At 39.9% G+C, this 22,954-nt stretch overlaps 2 protein-coding genes across 5 annotated transcripts in view; both read right to left on the bottom strand.

The window, feature by feature from the left end:
* The window catches only part of LOC311600388 (broad substrate specificity ATP-binding cassette transporter ABCG2-like), a 48,932-nt gene extending 41,334 nt beyond the window's left edge, over positions 1-7,598 (bottom strand). The window contains exon 1 of one of the 3 annotated variants that reach the window (XM_084786988.1): positions 7,284-7,598. The gene's annotated coding sequence lies outside the window, so the exon portion shown is untranslated. Of the gene's footprint in view, positions 1-4,015; positions 4,099-7,283 lie in introns of those variants that run through there. The other 2 variants (XM_084786987.1, XM_084786989.1) reach the window with 2 other exon arrangements.
* Positions 7,599-14,822: 7,224 nt separating this feature from the next.
* LOC311600387 (broad substrate specificity ATP-binding cassette transporter ABCG2-like) overlaps positions 14,823-22,954 on the bottom strand; it is a 34,312-nt gene continuing 26,180 nt past the window's right edge. Inside the window, exons 12-15 of one of the 2 annotated variants that reach the window (XM_084786985.1) lie at positions 22,140-22,294; positions 17,610-17,699; positions 16,713-16,801; positions 14,823-15,002 (exon numbers count right to left, since the gene is read on the bottom strand). In XM_084786985.1, coding sequence (XP_084643111.1) covers positions 14,855-15,002; positions 16,713-16,801; positions 17,610-17,699; positions 22,140-22,294 — 482 coding nt within the window. In that variant the 3' untranslated portion in view covers positions 14,823-14,854. The remainder of the gene's footprint in view (positions 15,003-16,712; positions 16,802-17,609; positions 17,700-22,139; positions 22,295-22,954) is intronic. The other variant, XM_084786986.1, reaches the window with a different exon arrangement.

Below are 22,954 nucleotides of genomic sequence, written 5' to 3'. Positions count from 1 at the left end.
TATGTGGCATGTAGGAAGAAGAGCAAAACTATAGATCCTGAGATCCAACAAAAAACAAGAGTACCAGACAAATACGAAGTTGAATTTCTAAATTAGATTTTTACTGGAAACTACACACCAATGCATCTACACCCAACCCTTCCTCAATAGTCTACTATGTGTCTAATAATACTGCACATACATGTCAATGATCCTGTTCACTTCCAGTTTATAATTCAATAAATGTCATCAAAATCAGATGTCAGTAAGTGTAAACAGAAAATCAAAGGCCAATAGAAGTACAGTTTTTCAAAATTATAATGAGATCAAAAGTAAGAAATATATTCTACCTCATATGTGTGTTCCACAAAAATCATATTAATACCCATAATTATAGAAGGGGAATCCTCTATTCCATGAACACATCATCTCAAATCCAAAACTGCATTGTTGGGGTTTCCAGCCTCACATCTGGCAGGAAAAGGATCAGGGTGAGGTTAAGAATAAAGATTGGGTCAGCATGACTATAGCAGGTGATAGGTTAAAACTTTTCATGTCTGACCAAGGGGCCATTTTCTTATGCACTTAATCACAGTCAAACCTTAGGAGAAAGTTTTCACATGGCAATTAGAATAAAGCCTTAGGCAGGGCTACATGAAAACTCCCTTGATAAGTGTGTCTCTTTAGCAAAGTACCTGTGACCTTTACCTTAGAGTGAGGTCTGTTGACTGAACAAAGATTTGTAATAAACATAAAGATGGTTCTACTGACTGAAAAGATTGTTCAGGATACTAGGGGATTCCATTGAAGGCTGGCTCCATAGAATAGCAAAAGGCACCAGGATGTCAGACAGCACCCACTCGAGTCTTCCAGGTAAACAGGTGCCATCTCCTTCCTCTGAAGAAGAAATCCTGAATGTTTAACAATTCTGGTTTCTTGTGCTTTCTGTAATCTGTGCTCTCCGAAATGCCTCACTGTGCTGCTGTACCACTGCTAACAGTAGTAGCACCAACATTTATTTGAAATGTAACTGGACACTTCACCACTATAAATTCAATCAAAGGTTAAAAAAAAACATAGAGTGAAAATGTCTCAGATTTTGAGCATATTACATTGTGTTCCAAATTTAACAAAAAAGCAAAGGAAATAACAAATTGCTAAGGACTTTTGTTTATTTTGAGAAGGAAGAACCAAGTTTAAAGTTTTGCCCAAAGGTAACACTAAAGAGGAAAGACTTCACAATTGATGCAAGGAAACTGAACATTTCAGAGTCTACATGACTTCCTCTCATATATATGCAGTTTTTAGTCAATATACAGCTTAATGAAGCTAATAAGCTACTAAAATAGTCCTGGCTCCTTACCAGAGCCTAATAAACAGAATCTATTATGTGGAGTATTTATTTTATAATACTTACTGGGTCAATATTTGATTAAAAAACAACTGACCATTCACTTAAACTCCTAAATCTTGCCAACTTTATCTCTTTCTCCTAAAAAGAGAGAATCCAAATTATATCAGATGTCAGTAAGTGTAAACAGAAAATCAGAGGCCATTAGAAGCACAGTTTTTCAAAATTATAATGAGATCAAAAGTAGGAAATATATTCTACCTCATATGTGTGTTCCACAAAAATCATATTAATACCCATAATTATAGTCAGGTCTTACCTAATATAAGAAGCTGAGTATAGTAGTAGTCTGGGTAGAAATCACATGGACTAAGAGAGCGTCCACTACCATGCACAGACGCAGATTCCCAGATCTCTGCACAGCATAAAAGAGAGACTCAGAGCATAGTTAGTACCAAAAATGAGCTCAGTGTTCCTATCATTCTAAATAAACATAACTAAGGTGCAAAGTTGGTTTACGATACTACAGAAGGAAAACTTCAAAAAATGATGGTATTGGTGAATATATAAGAGTAGAACACTATCAAACCTTGTGACAAAAGCTGGGACAATTTGAGCAGCAAATCAAATAGGGGTAATATTGGATCATGACCCAAAAACCCCCAAAATAGATTCCATGAGTCAGTACTGACACAAATAGGTAAGTGAAGGAAAGATATAGCTAACTGTCCCTTAGAGAAATAAAATCAGAAATACAAGAGTGAAACTCCTTTAACATATATCACTAAAACAATTATAAGGTGCAACCTGTTCCCCAAGTGGGTGATGAAAAACCATTTAACAACAGTTTAAGGAGAAACAGGATGTACATAGTTCAAGTAAATCTCCTAAGACACACCTGGTTCACAAAGGCAAAAGTGAACTCTTTCATCAAGGTGACGCTCATCAGTGAGAAGACAGATGAGCCCCTCAGACTCTGGGCTACTGACAGGATGCACTTAGACAGGTATGTTACTTTCATGGTATTGTTCCCCTAAAACACAATATCACCCCAGTCATGAGAAAGTATGAAATACACAGGAGATGCACTGTACATATAAATGGGCTGATATCTTCTTTAGTGTCAAGATCACAAGCAAAATAAGTCTTGCTTTATATACTGGAAATTATATATATATATATATATATATATATATATATATATATATATACTAAATATATGGGAGTCAACTATAATGTGGCAAATTCATATGAACCCCAGATAAAACCACAATAGAAAGACAAAAGCAAGTGAAATTGAGCAACCAGTACAACACACTGCACTAAGATTAGATGATTCGCTCCCTCAGCTGTGTTAGTTGTGCAAGGCACAACTCTGGACTAGATTGCTGTACTGTTTATCTGTAACTTGTTAGCAAGTCAACAGATGCTTCGAAATTAGGACAAATAAGAAAAGTAACAGCATTTTCAATGTTTATATTGAAGTATAATCTTTGGTCTCGAAGATATTTTCAACCCAAACCTGTAGAACTCAGTCAAGGCTATATTTTGCAATGTACTGTTTTATTAAAAAACATGAAAAATGTCTTGAGACTCATAATTTATAATTAGTTGAAGCTGAGATGAAGTCAGCCATGAGCCCCTCCTATAATCCAAACTTCAGGGAATACCTCTGACCTATGAAGAGAAGTCAAACCTGGCAGTCTGTGGCATCTTTTCACATTTGTGGTGAAAGAATGAAGGAAAGAGTGTCCATTGTTTTTCGTTGAAAACACAAGGCACTTGAACAATCTCTTAGAGTAAAGCAGTTGTTAGTGGTAACTATTTATTACCCATGGGGATAATGACTCTGCTTCCACAGGGGGAACCAGAAGGAGACTGAGCACATTCTCCTGGGGGAAGGAGAGGTGTACCTGTACCTGGCATTCAAGATGTGATGTTTATTTAGATAAATTAAGTCACAAAAAAAACCTGTACTGGAATGGACCCACTACCTTAGGTGATTGAGTGGGCTGGTGTGAACTAAAACTGAACTGCTAGATTTAGTCATGAGAATGTATACTTCTAGATTGTAGCTTATTGCTTCTGAAATATACATTTAACTTGAAGTATTATCATAGGAGGCATATTGGATATTTAGAATACACAGAGTTTCTCTTCTACTACACTCACAAAATGACCATTGCTGCAGCTGGATTGGAGACAGACACATTCACTGAGTAACCTTCCAGTGAACACCAGCTTCAGTATCCAATAATTCAAGTGTATTTCACCTCTGTCTACTTGGTCATCAGCTAAGGACTCAGTCCCATTAGACAGCCTCTATTTCAGACATCAATCCAGGTAGTATTTTACCTGTATTTCTAAATGACTGGTAATAACTCATGTTCCCACAGCCTCCCTTGGGCTGAAAAAAAAAAAACAGGTTCACAGAATGCAGGACACTATACTTAGTTTACCAGTGTTCAACATGAGACATTACTAGCTGAGCATTGCAGTGTGTAAATATAATCCCAGCAGTTGGGAGGCAAAGCAATGAGGACGACTGCAAGTTCAAGGTCAGCCTGGCCTACATAGCAAATTCCAGGCCAACAAGAGCTACATGTTGAGACCCCTTCTCCAGAGCATAAACTCAAACAAAAGAGAGTTGTTATAAAGGACATGGGTGAATGTCAAGAAAAATACCTACCCACAGAAACTTCAGTTAGGGTCCTCAGAAAGACAGCTTCTAGCTTTTATCCCACAGAGTTGAGAGATGGTCTCTTCCTTGGGTGTTAATGCATTTAAGTACCAAGTAAATCTTTCTGTTCAGATATTGCAGCTTAGGTTTTATAAAGCTGAACCACCAGGCCCCTCCTCCCTTTCCAGAGGTCCACAAGTGGAGCTAAAAGTCTTAACTCTGTCATCACTAGACCTTTCTGAGACCACGCCTACCCTTGGACTACCTAGGAGCCTCACCCTAGACCACCTCACTCATACAAACTAGGGCATGAAAAACTTGGCCCTCTGGTTGGGGTAAAGGTGTAATTCAGTGATGAGTCTCTGGAGCCTCACCTCATTAAGAACAACAAAAGACAAAGCCTCAGAAGATACTAAGGATTTGGGGAGACCTCTGACTGGAAGTTGCAAAGATCAAATATATTTTGTATTGTACCACAGTAACATCATCCATGTTATGGAACATGAGCAAAGGTCAGAGAGATTATTAATCTAAGTCAGATCACAGAGTGGACAAACTACTATAAGGGTCTCTTAGCTTCTCTCCCACTATAGCTACACGTTAAAATAATGAGGAAGTCTCATTTCCTCAATTTCTACTCTTCCTGCAATTGTATCTTTCTGTGTTTATTGCTAATAAATGTTAGAAACACATCTGTAGTTTTCCTAAAGCAAGAGGTTACAACTACAAATACATTTTAAAATAAAAAGGCAGCATAAATTAATGTCTATGAATGTATCAATTTAATGTCCCTGGAGCTATGTTGTCTAAAACAGGACCCACTAGCTATGTGTGACTTAAAGTGTGAATAGTATGAACTATGATGTGTTGTACATGATATGACTACAGTAGATTTTAATTATTACAAAAAAGCTATTTCAATAGTTTCATATTGATGGCAATTTTAAATTATATTTAATATAGTATATATAGTGTATATATGTGTATATATATATACACACTGTTATTTACAAATAAATACAATGTTTTAAAGTCATGTTTAAGCCTCACAACTGTAATCTTAGCTCGGCAAGAGAAGACATGAGCTACTGAAGTGCTGGAATTGGGCCCCTAGCACTTTAAACCTTTTCAAGGTCATGACTCCATTTGTTTAACACTTACACAGTATAACAGGGTGAACAACTAAATGATGTAGCATTTCTAGTCAAAAGTCAGCCCAGCCTTCTACTTCCCTTGACATTCAACGGACACACAAGGGAACCATTCAAGGTCCCTTAAATAAAATACAGATCATGCTAACACACTCCCCAGTTCCCTGATCTGAAGAAGAAACTGTCTTACAGATGTGGAGTGGTTGATTTAATGACAGGAAAGGAAGGGCTCAGTCTGTAGACACAAGTTCACTCTGCATTTCCCCATCCACTCATGTTCTCTTCTCCTTCCTGCAGGCCTTTATAGTGCGTGCTGTAAAAACTATCAGGATATACAGAAAAGACACATTCAGGGACCAAGGAGCTAGCTCAGCCAGCACAGTACTCACAAACAATTAGACCTGAGTTGTTATCCCAGTGCTGGTGAGACAGCAGGAGGCAGACAGGTGAATCCCTGGGGCCTAGCTTGCTGAGCTCCAGATGTGAGGCCCTCTCAAAACGCCTGAGGAAGGAAACCTCTGCCCTCCTCAAACCTACTGAGATTAGAGGGAGAGAGAAAGAGGATGAGGGGAAAGAGTAGATAAAAATGAGAGACAGACACACATGGTGAACACTGATAAAAATTCAATAGCCCTTTTCTCCTGAGAGCTCTAGATTCCCTTCCCTATGACTAGGTGGTTAAAATCCTACCTGGGTGCTTGAGAGCGAGCATGACCGTGGCTGTAAAATACACTTGCTAAAGTCCACGCCTTGTAATTGTTCCAAGGATATGAAGATTTTAAGTCAAACTAATGGGTTCATGTAAAGTGAACTGCTTTCCTCCTCCTCCTCCTCCTCCTCTTCCTCCTCCTTCTTTTCCTTGTCCTTTTCTTCTTCTTCTTCTTCTTCTTCTTCTTCTTCTTCTCCTCCTCCTCCTCCTCCTCCTCCTCCTCCTCCTCCTCCTCCTCCTCCTCCTCCTCCTCCTTCTTCTATAACTCTGTTGCCCCCTACATTCTAGCCCTTTTTTTCTCCTATATATGCACAGTGGCCCAGGGGCCAGGACAGCTCTCCTGGTTAAGGACAGTTGGTGTCATTAAGCCTTCAGGGACTCTTCCTCTTTCTAAGACATTCTCCTGGAATGCCTTCTGAGGGAAGCCACAAAACTTAGCACTTTCTACAAAGTTACTCTTTATCCTGTGGAAGAACTTGAAGAATTTAGGGCCAATTAGTTAACAGATGCTCCCTGAGTTTAATTTCTAGCCTTTCCCCAGGCTCAATAGTCACCAATCAAAAGGATCAAACCAGGTTCCATGGAACTTTAATTTCATCGAGACTGCATTGGCCGTTCCTGGGGAAATAGACACCCTCATTGAAATTAATCATCACTGGAGCTGGAGAAATAAATTGGTCTATCCATATTAACTGGTGTGCTGCTACCTTTGAATATGATTGCCTAAATACTTCATTTGTCTTTATAAGCAATAAAGCTGGTTAATTCTTTGAGTTAATTATTAAAACTCAATAGCAATAGCTTGGTGCGATAGTACCCTGAAATAGTCCCTGTGCTAGTGTGGCTGAGGCAGGAGAATTATATCAGCTCAGGTTCCTAGCTAGAAATCATAGAAAGACCACCCTCAAGAAAAACAAAACAACAACAACAAAACAAAACAAAACAAAACAGTAAATGTAGACAATTGCAATAAGTAATCAGAATGCATTGTGTCCATGTATAAAATTGTCAAAGAACAAAATATAAACAATAAAAGTAGGTCCCAACTGTCCACACACAGGTTCAAACGGAAGCCCAGTAACCAGGCACCTAAAACTGACAACCTTTAGACCCCGCTGGTGGGTAGGGTGTTAAGTACAGGTTGTTCAGTCCCTTTGAAAACTTCTCCTCCACCTACGGTACTGAGTTTGCTCAGCCAGTTTAAGCTATCAATCCAAGAGCAATTATCCAAACCTTGGAGCAAATAGGGTTGGACTTTATGCTCCAGCGCTGAAGAGCAGACCTGCTATCACTGCACCACAAAAGTGCCTGGAGGAGAAATGCCTGAATTGCTAGTTCCTATTTCCTATTGACTTTCAAAAACCATACGGGGGCGCCGTCTTGCCGCCCCCACGCAGTGCCTAACACACTCACCTGGCTCCTGCGCTCCACTCACCTCGCTGTCCCTAGAGGAGCAGCAGCCCAGCTGCCCAGACGTGCAAGTTAACCTATACAAACTTGCTGGCCCAGAGCCTCTGCCAGCCTTCCACAGCGCCACAGGTTCTGCCGAGGTGACGGTGACGTCAGCGTGAGCTGCTTGGCAGATCGCTTGCTAGCAAGTGAAGCCGGTCCGAGGAGTGGCTGGAGGCACTTGGGCAGGGAGCTTCCTCCACTACTGAAGCGCTGGCTTAGGGCAGAGAGCTCTTGGTCCATCAGAGAGGAGGCCACCTAAAGTCATCTGAGTTCTTTCACTCTAGTGAATTGGAGGAATCACAAGATACCGAAGACGCAGTTTGGCAATTTACTATTAGAATTTTGGCAAGCTGGACTTCCTGTGGACTTTCCCGGGATTCCTAGAGACGGGGCAGATGGCATCCTGGTGAGAGAAGGGACTCTGCTCCCCTGAAGTTATCGATTCCTTTCTTGTTTGGGGACTTTACCAGGCAGCTGCCAAGAATGGAAGGATCCTATGCTGGAAGGTGGGAACTTCCCTTTAGGTGGATATATATACAGACTAGAAAAGGAGCAATTCAACGCCTTAGAAAAACGACATAAAAACCGGAAGACACCAAACTCTCCTGAGGGTGAGACTTCCTAAATCCAGATAATCCTGAGAAACACCAGCTATGGCTGCGTCTTGAGGGTTTCTGTGCCTGTGATGAAACACCACGAGGAAAAGCCTCTTGAGGAGAAAAAGAGTTTGTTCTGTTTATACTTCCACACCACAGTCAATCAGTGGAAGTAATCAAAGCAGGAAATCTGGAGGCAGGAGCTGACGCAGAGACCACCAAGGAGTGCTGCTCACTGCTCTGTTTTATTTTTTTATAGAATCCAGGATCACCAGCCCAGGAATGTCCCCATTTAAAATGGACTGGGCCCTTACCCAGCAACCACTAATTAAGAAAATGCCTATAACCTTTCTTAATTAAAGAGGCCTTTTCCAAACTGAGATTCCTTCTTCTCAGATGACTCTAGACTGTGGCAAGTTGACAAAAATTAGTCTAGACAGTTTATCCATTGTGAATTTGACATACCAGCACTATTTAACAATAACTATTTGTTGTTGCTGCTGCTGTTGTTATTTTTACATTCCCAAGGAAGGTCTTACATTTATAAATGACAATATAAGACATAAACTTAAAAGTCAGGGACTTTTTATAAAATCAAATAATTTAAAAGTTTATTTATTTTCTCTTGAAAAAAATCCAGTCTCTTCTGAAATCCAAAGTCTCTATCTGTGTGGGCTCCTATAAAATCAAAATAAATTCAATCTCTTCTTATTGCAAGAAGAAAAAACCAGGCACAGTCACAGTCAGATCAAAGCAAAACCAAAGTCCAGCCATGTAAAGGTCAGGGCCGGGCTTCTGAGATTTACAATCTCTCCACCAAAGGGCTTGCCGTAGCACACACAGCTTGTTTAGTGGGCTCAGGCCTTTTCCACTCTAGGGCTGCTGCTGGCCTTAGCAGTCGTCCCATGATACTGGTGTCTCAAACTGCTGGGGTCTTCTGCTGTAACCAGGCTGCACTTTCACCAAAAGCTTCTCCAGGCTCTTTTCTAGCACACCAGACCAGACACACGCAGTGCCAAGCCTCAGCCGCTCTCCACGAGCCTTTCATGCCTTAAAAACCAGCCAACACTGGGTACAACCTTAGCTAATGTCTCAGTTCCAGCTAACCAGCATTTACTGTCTCGGCAAAGCAAAGGTTTCATTCAGTGGTTCTGGTATCTTGTTGATACAGCTGATAGCCCAGCTGAGCAGCACCACAGATTCTTAATTCAAAATAGCAAATGGCCCGCAGCAGAGTCTTTAATTTCCCGCTGAACCTCATAAGCCATGACTCTATCTAGCCAGTATAGCTACTGACAATGTTGTCAAGAAAAGTGTGAGTCCTTTTTTCCGGGTTCTTTATTTCCTTGGCTTAAAACAAACAAAAGGATTGGAGAGATGGCTTAGTGCCTTAGCAGTTAAGAGCAAAGGCTGCTTGTCCAAAGGACCTGGGTTCAAATCTAAGCACTCACATGGCATCTCAAAACTCTAATTCCAATTCCAGGGGATCTGACACTATCACATAGTCACACATACATATGTACCAATGTAAATAAAATTTAGGAACTAAAAACTTAAAACTAGACTCAAGGAAGAGCAAGGAATTCGAGAAGAAAAACAGCGAGTAGGCAGCTGAAATCTTGACATCTGTTGATAGGAGAGAGATGAGGAAGAGGAGGAAGAAAAGCAACCCCTTTTTGCACTGGAGGTCACCAAGCAGCTACGCTCCCAGAGGCAGGAGATGGAATAACACCTAAGGTGTCTGGAAACGTATGCTTGGATTTTGCCAGTATCTGAAAGAAAAAAAAAAAGGAAGATCTCAATGGTTATCCCTTCCCTTGTATCCTCCCGTTCTTCCCTCCCTCCCATTTTCCCCTTACTCCCCACCCCTATGACTGTTCCTGAGGGGGATTACCTCCCCCTCTATATGTTCATAGGGTATCAAGACTCTTCTTGGTAACCTGCTGTCCTTCCTCTGAGTGCCATCAGGTCTCCCCCTCCAGGGGACGTGGTCAAAGGTGAGGCACCAGAGTATGTGAGAAAGTAATATCCCACTCTCCACTCTACTGTGGAGAGTGTTCCGTCCATTGGCTAGATCTGGGTAGGGGTTTAAGGTTTACCGCCTGTATTGTCCTTGGCTGGTGCCTTAGTTTGAGCGGGACCCCTATGCCCAAATCTGCCTATCATAATGTTCTACTTGTAGGCTTCTAGGACCCTCTGGGTCCTTCTACTTTGCCTTTCCCCCATGATTCTCTCATCTAGAATCCCACTAGAATGTCCTCTCCTCTGTCTCAGTTTCCTGGTAAGTGAAGGCTTTCGTGGGACATGCCCCTTGGGCTAATATGCAGATATAAGTGAGTATATACCATTTGAGTCTTTCTGCTTCTGGGTTAACTCACTCATTATGATCATTTCTAGCTCAATCCATTTATCCACAAATTTCGGGAAGTCCTTGTTTTTAATAGCTGAATAGTATTCCATAGTGTATATGTACCACAGTTTCTTTATCCATTCTTCTATTGAGGGACATTTCGGCTGTTTCCATGTTCTGGCTATTATGAATAAGGCTGCTATGAACATGGTTGAGCAAATTTTCTTGTTGTGTGCTGGAGCATCTTCTGGATATATTCCAAGGAGTGGAATAGCTGGGTCTTGAGGAAGCCCTATTCCCATTTTTCTGAGATAGCACCAGATAGATTTCCAAAGTGGTTGTACTAGTTTGCATTCCCACCAGCAATGAAGGAGTGTTCCTCTCTCCCCACATCCTCGCCAGCATGTGGTGTCGCTTGAATTTTTGATCTTAGCCATTCTGATGGGTGTAAGATGGAATCTCAGAGTTGTTTTGATTTGCATTTCCCTGATGACTAAGGAGGTTGAGCATTTCTTTAAGTGTTTCTCAGCCATTTGATATTCCTCTGTTGAGAATTCTCTGTTTAGTTCCATGCCCCATTTCTCGATTGGGTTATTTGGTTTGGTGGTATTTAATTTCTTGAGTTCCTGAGATGTAACAAGAATAAATTAATAAAAAATAAAATAAAATTTAAAAAAAAAAAAAAAAAAAAGAAAGAAAATGAAGCTGATGAGATCAAGATCAGGGAATTAAGTTGTATTCCTTCTCAAATCTCTAACGGGGTTGAAGACCAGCTAGTTTAGTCTTACAATTAAGCTTAGTTGTTTAGGCATTAAGATGTTTTTAGGCCTAGATAGATGTTTTAAGTAATAGAGATGAGATATGGTAGATACTGATTAACATTCAGAATTTTAGACTCACCAAGATAGGAAAGATGTTTTCTTCAAGGCTGCCAAATACAAATAGCCAAATCACTATGAATGTAACATTGACATAATTACTGATTGTTTCATGATTCTTTCTGCTGTATGTAGTTTATTTTATTTATGTGCAATAATATAAATATATATGTTAAGAAAGAAGTCTAATAATAAAAAAGAAAGAAAATGCAAAAAAAAAAAAAAAAAAAAAAAAAAAAGGAAGAAAGGAGGAAAGTTCAATGTGTCCAAGGCAGAAGCTCTGTAAGGTACTGCACAGTGAGTTGGGGGAGAACCTTCTGGAAAAGGCACATGAATTGTCTACTTAAGAAAGCAATTATTCCTCCCATCACCTTGGCAGAGCCTTGGCAGAGCCTAGGGTACCTAGGGGGGTGATTGAGCAGCCCGCCTGGATTAACTTTCACGGGAGAAGATAATAGTGTGTAACCATCTAATCTTTGGAGCAGATCAGAATGTCACATTTCCACCTCATTCTTTTGACCAAGAAGAAATAGATTTGCCTCCATGGTCTGAAACAAAACCCTGAAGCCTCCACCTCTTTTTTTTTATTTTTATTAATTTATTCTTGTTACATCTCAATGGTTATCCCATCCCTTATATCCTCCCATTCTTCCCTCCCTCCCATTTTCCCCTTATTCCCCTCCCCTTTGACTGTTCCTGAGGGGGATTTCCAAGTGTGGGATGTGAAATAGACTTGTGTATGATGATTTTCTGCTGGAAACAGACTTGTGAGAGAACAGGTGATGTTTGTCCACTAAAAGAGGAACTGCCTCTTGTTGGGGCTTGGTCTTTGCCAACTGATAAACATCCTAGTATGGGCTCTGAGAGGATATGTGTGTGTGTGTGTGTGTGTGTGTGTGTGTGTGTGTGTGTGTGTGTGTGTATACCCCAATATTAGAGGCTCAGCTTTTTGGCTTTTTTTGTTTGTTTGTTTTGGCATTACTTCTTATTGTTTGCCTATTTATCACTCCACTTCAAAATGCTCATAGGGAGAACTGCTCCAGAGAATGCTTCAATATTCCGGCTGCTACTCCCAGTTCCAGGTGCTGCTCCGGGTTCCCACTACTATGGTTGCAGTCACCTTTGCTGAATTGCTGGTTTGCTGTTTAATCGTTCTGCTGAAAATCCTGACTACAAAGGGTGGAATAGTTCCAAGGAACTGAGTTTTTAAAAGTCTGCTTGTCCTGTTCCCATTAACCTCTTTGCTCTCCTATCTAGGACAGGTGGTTTGTATGGGAGGTATAAGCATTAAAGGACCCCAAATAAAGTTGAATAAAGTACCTACAAGTAGCACCCAATGTGGCTTGGGCATAATGGGTCACAACTTCTAGTGCTATAGAGGAAAATACAGGTTTTAAAGGTATAAAGATATTGTTTCAGGGTGTCAGTAAAATGGAAACTTCTACTCCAGGGTTCTTTCTTGCTTTGTACCCAGAGGGAATTTTCTGGTTTTGCTTTGTCTTCTTTCTGAATTCTATTAAAAAAAAAAAGATTGGAAGAAAGACTGGTAGCATATGTTTAAAAAGAGAGAGAGATGCAAATTAATGCAAGGGATATAATTACTCAGCTGTTACTGTTTCCTTACATCAAGGGCAAAGCTGCTCCAGTAGAAAAAAACAGCTTTATTTGGGAATACTGGAAGATGTGTGTTCTGGCAAATAATTGCTAATGATCAAGGACCCAAATTACTGGTACAACGAATGGTGTTGAAATAGAAGGTTTGGAGGATACAGAAACATCTTGTAATCCTTTCTCAATTGTCTTGGAATCCAGATTGGCCACTTCAAAAGGTTTATACACAGTTTGTATGAATTGCTAAATTATCTCAAACAAGACAAAATGTATGGTGGATTAAATGTGTGGGACCAGAAGGTAAAGCAAGGAAGTTGAGACCCTATGTGGCTGACATACCCATACATTTGTGGAGGAGAGCACTTTATACAACAATGGTGTACTCAAATTAATATTCCTGCAGTCACAGAGACAGACAATGATGAAGTTGGGCGTTGATTGGTAAATGCTCCTGGGGAAGGTATTGATGTGTGTAATCAAGAACAATCACGAAGCCGGGCGTGGTGGCGCATGCCTGTAATCCCAGCACTCGGGAGGCAGAGGCAGGTGGATTGCTGTGAGTTCAAGGCCAGCCTGGTCTACAAAGTGAGTCCAGGACAGCCAAGGCTACACAGAGAAACCCTGTCTCGGGGAAAAAAAAAAAGAACAATCACAAGTTGTGCCCATTGTCCAAACACAGAACTTCACAGGTATTGAGTTTCCAAATTTACAGAAGGGGCTTCTGATGACATAACAACAGCCTTGCCCCTAAAATGATTATAGAACAGACCTCTGTGGCAAGAGCAATGGCCCATGACAAAAGAAAATTTGCAGGCAACTGAACAACTGGTACAAGAACTCGCCATATAGAAGAGTCTAACAGCCCATGGAATTCCTTTATGTTTGTTGTAAAAGAGAAATCAGGAATATGGACTTAAGAGCAGTGAATAGAGTAATTCAACCAGTGGGACCTTTACAGCCTGTAATTCCTTTACCTTCATTGTTACCCAGGTCATGGTCTATAATAGTAATTGACTTAAAAGGTTGATTTTCCTAAAAAACAACTTAATGCCTAAACAACTAGACTTAATTATAAAACGAAACTATCTGGTCTTCAACCTCACCAGAGACTTGAGAAGGAATAAAATTAATTATCTGTGTAAAGAGGAAGTGCAAATTAGCAGCTTCCAAAATAAGAAAATGACAAAGACAGTTAACTGTCTAGACAGTCATCCACAACTCTGTGATGCTGGAGCATCATCTTCAACTTCATGTAGTATATTTTATAGTTTCACAGGCTCCAAAAGAGTGAGAATTTGCAGGGTCCCTAAGTGGTAGGTTTTATGGGGCAGCAGTACAGATGTAGGACTCAGACGTCTCATCTTCATAATATTTCTCAGAAAACTCCTGTGCCCAGATTACATATCCCTGAGCCACATCAAAGAGCATAAGCAACTCCTTGGGGTTAGAATGCCCCAGAAATGGTATAAGAGCCATATCATAAGACCTCAAGTTTTCTACACCTACAGCCCAGAGCCCCCAAGCAGTAAAAATAATAATGTTTTTATCAAAAACATTTTTATGATCATTGATATTTTTAACCCTGGAGAAAAAGTGATATCTTGACATAGATTTCAATCCTCTCACACAGCTTTAACATATTTATTAGTTATCAAATAATAGCAGACCATAAATCCAGACTATTATAGTGCCACTCACGTATGTGATTGTCTCTCTTACTGCTATTTTAATATAGGATCCAAACCAGCCTTGAGCTGTAATTCTGCTACTGCCTGACAAGTACCAGGATTACTATGGTGTGTCACCATTCCTGGCTTCTGAGTAGCAGTTTTAAATAGGATGAATAATATATTAATGACATATCAGCAATATCTAGACTTCAGGTCTCCCTTTTCAAATCAGTAAAACTGAATGGATTTTGTGCCCATGATTATAATTGGATGCGCTCAATTTCTGGCACATAATGTCCTTAGTTTTCAGTGTTAGTCATTTTATGTACATCAAAATATTAATGAAGAAAACAAAAGAACACTGGATATGTTGATCAAAGTGTCCATGTTTAATAGGAGTACACCCAATAGTATGTTAAAGGGGAAATTAAGAATATTTCTTAAGAAATAACAATTTTAGAAAGGCAATTGGGAGGAAGATAATAATCATACAAGCCATTGCCACATGATTCTTCCACAGTCCCCAAGGTGACAGATCAATGCCTTGGCTTATCAAGTAGTCATCACCAGTACATCTAAAATTTAAAATACACAAAATTACTTGACTTCATCCCTAGCACATGTCAAATATTAATCAAAACATTCATTTCCTTGTTCAGAAACCTATTATTTAGTCAAATCAATACTTTCCCTTATAATTTACTAGGTACTATGCTAAACTTATACCTACTTAGGTTCATTAATTCCCAAAATAATCTAAAAGAGTATAACTGTTAAATAGTTTAACACCTTTGGCCAAGTTAGCATAGTCGCTCTATGAACTGAGTCTCTTGCCTCCTCAGATTCACCAATTTTAAGCTTATCATGCTGCTGCCTACAAAGGGCAGAAACACTGATCAAGTGCCTCTAAGGTGAAGACCTCAGCTGCAGCTCTGCCAGATTCAGTCCTTCACTAGTAGCTTTGCTCACTTACAAAGGGAAGGAAACAGGTCAGAACTCTACACCTGGCGAGAGGGGAGCCAGGGCTTCCAGCCAGAGTCATGTCTGTCAGCTCTCCCTCTGCAGACACTCAGCTAGAAGACACTGTGACAGCCTGAGACAGCAAGCAGCGCTGAGAAGGACAGAGAGGCCCTGGCAGGAGTCCACTGGATGTGGCTGCTGCTCCAGTGCATGGTGGGATGCAGCAGCTACCAACACAGCCGGTCTTCTCTTCGCTTTAAGAGGTCTCTCCTTGCAAGGATGAACCTTACTTGAGCCTGTAGCCCACCATGGCTCCTCCTCCTCTGGTACTACTTTTCTTGTCCACTCCCTGCTGAAGAGCAGTCAGGGACTTTGTGTTAGAAAGATGCCACACTCAGACAGAACCAAAATGAAGTGGGCATGCACAGAAAAGCTCTCAAGGGAAAACCTCTCTTCAGAACTTTCCCTGTCATCCTATTGCCAGCAATTGTTTCTATGACTGAACATTCAGGAGCGATCTGTAGACCAGCATTCATTTTGTTCATTAATTTCTGTATTAAAAATGAAACCATTACTAATTACCATAAAAAGTATTAACCCTTTAAAATAAAGTCATCTCATTATTTAGAACCTACATTCTGCTTTAATTCATGAAAGAATATATCATCTTATAGGGAGAATTTCATTTCCATTTAAACACACACACACACAATGACACAGACACACGCATACAGACATCACACATACACACACACAAACACAAAGACAAACACACAGAGAGACACAGAGACATACAGACAGACAGAAACACACATACACACACATACACGCAGCCTTGGGTTCCATGATGTTCCCAATGCAGTGAGGCAGATAGAGGTGACAGTGTCACAGTTATCAGTGACCCCCTTCTTGCTCTCACTGTCCTTGTGTTTATGAGTGTCTTCCTCTCTGCGCTCTGGGTTATCATCCAGTCCAGTCCAGAGACCACACGTCCCTTCTAAGCTAGCAAAGCAGCGCATTTGTAACCCAGCAGTTCTGAAAAGAATTCAAACCCATACTAAAAAAAAAAATAATAATAAAGGGGACTTTTAAAATATCTCAATCAATACACAGGAAGTAGTTTTCAAATTAATATGGTTTTGACAGTGATAGGTTTCAGGAACTGTTCAGAATGTTTACATGAATTATCTATGAAGCCTCCCTTCATAGACTGGAAAATTAAGGCTCAAAAGTTTGACTCATGGCCCCTCTCAGCCAAGCAGCCCTTTACAGCTCAGCGCAGTGCTGTGAGACTCACACACACCCTGACACTGAACACAGCTTACATTGTGTAGCTGCTATCACAGGTGCTGTTGACAGTTGTATTGAGTCCCGGGCAGAAGTCTTGTCCGGAAAATTCATTATGCTGCAAAGCCTAGAATACACACAAGACCAGAGCAGTGTTAACAATGTTAATTACAAAATATTTCCAAAGAATTGCAGCAGTTTTACGCACAATTTTACTTTGTTATTTCTAAAGGTATGCCGAGCTTCTTACGCACAGTCTTTCTTTTTAAAAGTAAAATAGCTAAAGTTTTTTCCTGGCAATCAAGGAACTTTGGATTGGCATGTTTCTTCCAACTGGACAAAAGGAAGATTAGTGACTACCCCATAGTACCTTGTTCCTAATTTTATAACCCATAAAATCAATAATTGAGATGATATAATGGTGCTTAATTAATAGTGTTGATTTACAGTGGCAATCTTTTCTTGTTTATGATTATGAAAATCAGAAATGTCGTTATACTGATTAAGACACAGCTTCTTCTATTGTATTTGATTAGTTTTTAAAGTCAATATGGTTGCCGAGTATCGCAATCTATTTCTCTTCGGATCTCTGTTTCAATATAAATTGTGCATTATAGTTCCTTATCCTCATTAACTTCCTTACTGAACAGAAACAAAACATTTTTCATCAATTAATCAATGTTTCTCTTTTACGTGATTTCTGTCCACTCTTCATGTCCCTCCAATAATGGGAGCAAGAAATGGAAAACCTCATGTGACCCTTTGATCCTCCAAAAAAAAAAAAAAGACCGATAGAAAATTTTCACTCACTGTTTCTGGAAGGAAGCCAAATAGGATAGATTCACACATGTGGCTGAGGGAATGACACGGTTAGGATTTATTGCACTGTTCATAGCTCAGGAACCCAGTCACAATGACAAGAAAGGACAATTTACCGTGAGACCATAACGAGGAATGCTGAAGTACTGAATCCATGACAGCCAAGGCCCAATGGTCCTGATATTCACCAAAAGACCAGACAAAATCTGTAAGATGCAAAACTTATAAGTCAGAACCTGTCCAGTGACTTCGTAACTCTAGTCAAGACCTCCTTCGAGGCCCCTTCAAATAGACAAATGTGACAGTATATGCCTGAACTCAAACCTAGGGAGGCTGAACAGAGAAACTATGAGTACAAAGCCAGCCAGAGCTACTGGTTATCTCAAAAAACAAAACAAAACAAAACAAAACAAAACAACTCCCCAACAAATAACCTCCACCTACTAAAGTCTTTGATAAGACCAATATGGTATTACTTATTTATTGTACCGACTATTAGTCTTGCTTGGCATGTGAGTACTTTAGCAGTGGGTATTGATGGCATTAATATTAGAGATTTAAGATATTTGAAGATCATTAATGGTTCAGAATATGTCTTCAGCTTCCTGTGTAATTGCTATAGAAATCAAGAAACAGAATCATCCCTTGGTCTCCCAAGGGTATAGGCTGGGTCCAGGCCTCCAAGACACAAACTAAATTCTGCATATGAACAATTCTCTTATTTTTAAAATGGTACAATACCTTAATATAACCCTTGCAGATCCAAGATTGTGGTGCCGACCATGCACTGTGATTGATGGAGCCTAGGGACTAGGCTGGGAGCTACATACCACAAGACCATGAGAGGGATCTGCACAGTGCAGACAACAGGTGGGTCTGACCTCTGGCCATCTAAATAGTCCATGGAGGATGGATGCCCAGTCCCCAGAGTCTGGATGCATACCTGCCTGCGAGCTGCATCTGTGCTCTATATCTCAGACTCTGTATCTGGGCTTGAACTGTAGGCATTGAAGTGTCAGAATCTGGATCTGCTGGCCCAAGCGAAAACCTAGCAGAATGGGTGGATCTGACCTCAGAGCACCCTGCCAATCCACAGAAAGCTCTAGGGCCCCAGCAGGTACAGCCAAGCTCACAAAAGCCCATAAATGCAGGCTATCTGGCTATACCTGCATATTCTCTCTCTCTCTCTCTCTCTCTCTCTCTCTCTCTCTCTCTCTCTCTCTCTCTCTCTCTCTCTCTCTCTCTCTCACACACACACACACACACACACACACATCAATGGAAAAATACACCAAGATGATGTCTCAATTCTGAACATTTATGCCCCAAATGCAGGAGCATCCACATTTATAAAAGAGATGTTACTAAAACTTAACTGACATATGGAACCCTACACAGTAATAGTGGGAAACTTCAACACCCCTCTCTCCACAGTAGACAGATCATCAAGAAAGAAACTAAATGGAGAAGCAAGGAAACTAATAGACATCATGAAACAAATAGACGTAACTGATATCTACAGAACATATTACCCAAACACAAAAGAGTATACCTTCTTTTCAGTACCTCACAGAATCTTCTCCAAAACTGATCACATATTTTGTCACAAAGCAAGCCTCAACAGATACAATAAAATTGAAATAATCCCTTGCATTTTATCAGACCACCATAGATTAAAGCTGGAACTCAACAATAAAAGAAACAACCAAAAGCCTACAAACTCATGGAAACTGAACAACTCCCTACTCACCAAGATAGAAAGATGTTTTCTTTAACACTGTCAAATATAAATAGCCAAAACACTAATAATGTAACATTTATATAATTTTTATTGTGTCATAGTTATTCCTGCTATAGGTAGTTTATTGTATATATGTGGAATAATATAAATGTACATGAAAAATAAAAATACATTTAAAAAGAGCATGATGGGGTGGTCTGCAATAGAAAATATTGCCACTATCTCCAGTAAACTTACCCATGGTGCTAGAGATGGCTCAGTAGTCAGGAGAATTTACTACTTTAGCAGAGGACCTGAGTTGGGTTCATAGACCCCATATTAGTTGGCTCACAACCACATAAATCTCTAGCTCTAGAGTATCTGGAATGGTCTTCTGGCTTTGAGGGCATTGCACTCTTGCATATACCCCACATAGAAGCATATACATGCATACATTTGAGAATAAATATAAGATAGCAGGCTACCAAGAAGAGACTTGATACCCTATGAGCATATACAGGGGGAGGAGGTCCCCCTCAGTCACAGTCATAGGGGAGGGGAGTAAGGGGAAAATGGGAGGGAGGGAGGAATGGGAGGATACAAGGGATGGGATAAACATTGAGATGTAATATGAATAAATTAATAAAATAAATTTTTTTAAAAAAAGAAGAAATATAAATCTTAAAGAAAAATAGATTGCCTCCAAAGGAGAATCACAATTTAAATGTCAGTAATTGGCACATGTTCTAACATCCTAAGAGAGCTGGGATATGCAAGAGACCTGACAATGCCGCTCGGCTGCATGAGCAGGTGCAGAACTATGATAGCCAAGTACTGATTAAGGGATATACCATCTCTGAGTTAAATACAGTTTGATGGTTAGCTTTAAAGTCCTACTTACAAACACTTTCATAGTAATCAGCCCAAACAGGAATTCAAACATATTTTTTACTTGTTAAAAGATATTTTATTTATTAGATGAGACTATAAAGAAAGATTATCTGTTGGTTTCAAAATTTAAAAAAACAAAACCAAACTAAACCTTGGCAAGACTTCAGCTAATAATGTCTCCCAGAACGATGGTCTACTCCATTGAGGACGACGTGTGTTGATGTGCTAGCTGCCCCTATTTAATGATGCAGGAGAAAACAGTATGAGAATGGTCCTTTTGATTTATCACTTGAGAGAAAAACTGAACAAGATTAAGAATAAGGAAGCATTACATAACACTGGGAAATAAGTAGGTATGTCCTGGTGGAAAAAAAAAACTGTCATTCAGGAACCTAAAAAGAAGATAAGAAGACTTTGGACTCCTAGAGGAGGAAGGAGAACACTAACTCACCTGCAGAAACTTTGATCCAAAACTTACCCTCTCTACAAAACATACAGTGACAAAGATAGAACAAATAGAGAAGATATTGAAGGAATGTCCAACCAATGTCAGGCCCAACCCAAGACCCACCCCATGGAAGACAGCCAACCCCTGACACTATTAACCATGCTCTGCTGTGCTTGCAGACAGGAGCCTAGTAGAGTTGTCCTCTGAGAAGCTCCAACCAGCAGCTCTTTGAAGCAGATGCTAAGACTCACAGGTAAACATTGAGTGAAGCATAGGAAGTCTAGTGGAAAAGTGAAGGGAAGGATGAAAGGTCCTAGAGGTGACAAGATCCTCAAGAAGACCAACAGAGACAACTAATATGGGCCCAGAGGGGCCTGTGGATACTGAAGTATCAACCGAGCACCATGCGTAGACTGGACCTAGATCCTCTACATAGATGTAGCTGATGGGAAGCTCAGGTTTCACGTGTATCCACTAGTAAGAGGAGTGGAAGCTTCCTCTCACATGAACTCTGCTACCTGCTTTTTTATCACTTCCCCCTGGTGGGACCATAGGTGAAGAGGACTAACTCACTCCTGATGCAACTTGATGAGCTGGAATGGGTGGGTGTGGGCTCCCTTTTTCTGAGGAATAAGGGAGAGGGGAAGGGGAGACTAGGAAGAGAGGAGGGAGGGAGATATGACTACTATGTGAGGTGAATAAATAAATTAATTAATAAAAAAAGAGAAAGTTTTTCTGTCCTTGTCTTTTTAAAGACATGGTCTCAAATAGCCCAGGCTGTCCTCAAACATGTAGCTAAAGATGACCTCACATCACTGTTGCCCTGCTTTTAAGATCTATCTCCCTTGGGTTAAGATTATGAACATGTACTACCATGCTGGCTTTCAAAAAACAAACAAACAATAAATAAATATTTAAGCATATAAACTTATATATTTATATATTTAATACTTAATTACTTTTTATTTTTAAAGCACTTTTCAAAATATAAGAAAGACTTGTATAGGCTCTTTGGTGCACCCTGTCACACTATTCATGAGCAAAGCATTTTTGGTTAGTAGATAGTAGACCACATGAACATACGCTGCCATTTTTATGAAGGAGTCAGTGATGACTTTTGTTTTCAAAATTTTATTTAACAAGTTTGTGTAAACTCAGCAAGAAGGATCTTTTCCATTTCTGCCTTTCTTTTCTTTCTATGGTTTCAGAGTTTACTTAATTTCAAGATTCACACAATGTTCAGTGGTTCCAATGGCAGCGATCGTGAGACAGGGTCTCACTGTGTAGCTCAGGGTTGGCTTGAATGCACAGACACACTCCTGAGGGCCAAGATTACAGATGTACAGCACATGCCTGGATAAAAATTACCTTTTAAATGCTTACTAGTAAGGACATGTCAGCAAACAAGGGACTCCATAGGAGTCTGGAATAAAGCCATAACTTTCCCCTATTTCAGCATCCGGCTTTCTGAAACTTTCAGAGTCCCCAGCATATCGATGCCTCAAAGCATGTGTCTACAACACATAACTATACACAGAAAAAACAAGGCAAGAAGTATCTTCTCAGAGGAGCACTATCTCTACTCACCATCATAAATGTAAATAAGATTTTCGTGAGAAATATGGGTACAGTTACCACACTTTGGCCTGCTGCTATGGCCAGGGCCATGGAACTGGATGCGTAAGCTGCCAGTATAAGGGTGAAAATCATGATGAAAAAAGCCTCCACCTCCTTTTTCAATCCTTAGAAAGAAAAGAAGTGGAAGTAGTCAGTGCAGCTGAGGGTATTTAGTAGGTTAGTTTGTTGTGCAAATAACACTGTAGAAATGATCATCAGAATTAATAAGAAAAGGTCACCCATTATTCAAATGCTCTGTGTCACCAATTCCATTGTTTTACTCCGTGTAACTGCATCCACTAACACACTTTCCTTTTCCATGCTTATTTTAACAGCACTATTTCAGATAACATGTGGGTTTCTTTACATCTCTCAGATACTACTGAAACTACACAGTAAAGAAAGTTGGCTCACAATTACGTGTGTGTGTATGTGTGTGATACAATCTGCTGATTTTGAAACAATGACAGGAAAATGGATCAGAAATCTAAGGGTCTAGATCCCATATCATATTCTTTATGATAAGCTTCATATATCATATATATATATATATATATATATATATATATATATATATATATAAAATGGAAGTTTTAAGCACTATGAGTGGTTCTCAGTGATGGTGCTTTGTAAACATAGAATTATTGGTATGTATGCATGTAATCATGGCTCAGTGAAAAATATGGAAACTCTGATGCAGCATCCCTAAGGTGTCAAAGCCTGGGCATAATATGAAAGATAAATCTGTCTCCATCAGTGACTTTTTTTTTTTTAGTAAATAAACC

Source organism: Acomys minous (assembly GCF_964271855.1).
Source record: "Acomys minous genome assembly, chromosome: 6".
NCBI classification, from domain to species: domain Eukaryota; kingdom Metazoa; phylum Chordata; class Mammalia; order Rodentia; family Muridae; genus Acomys; species Acomys minous.
This window is presented reverse-complemented; position numbering and strand designations above follow the sequence as displayed.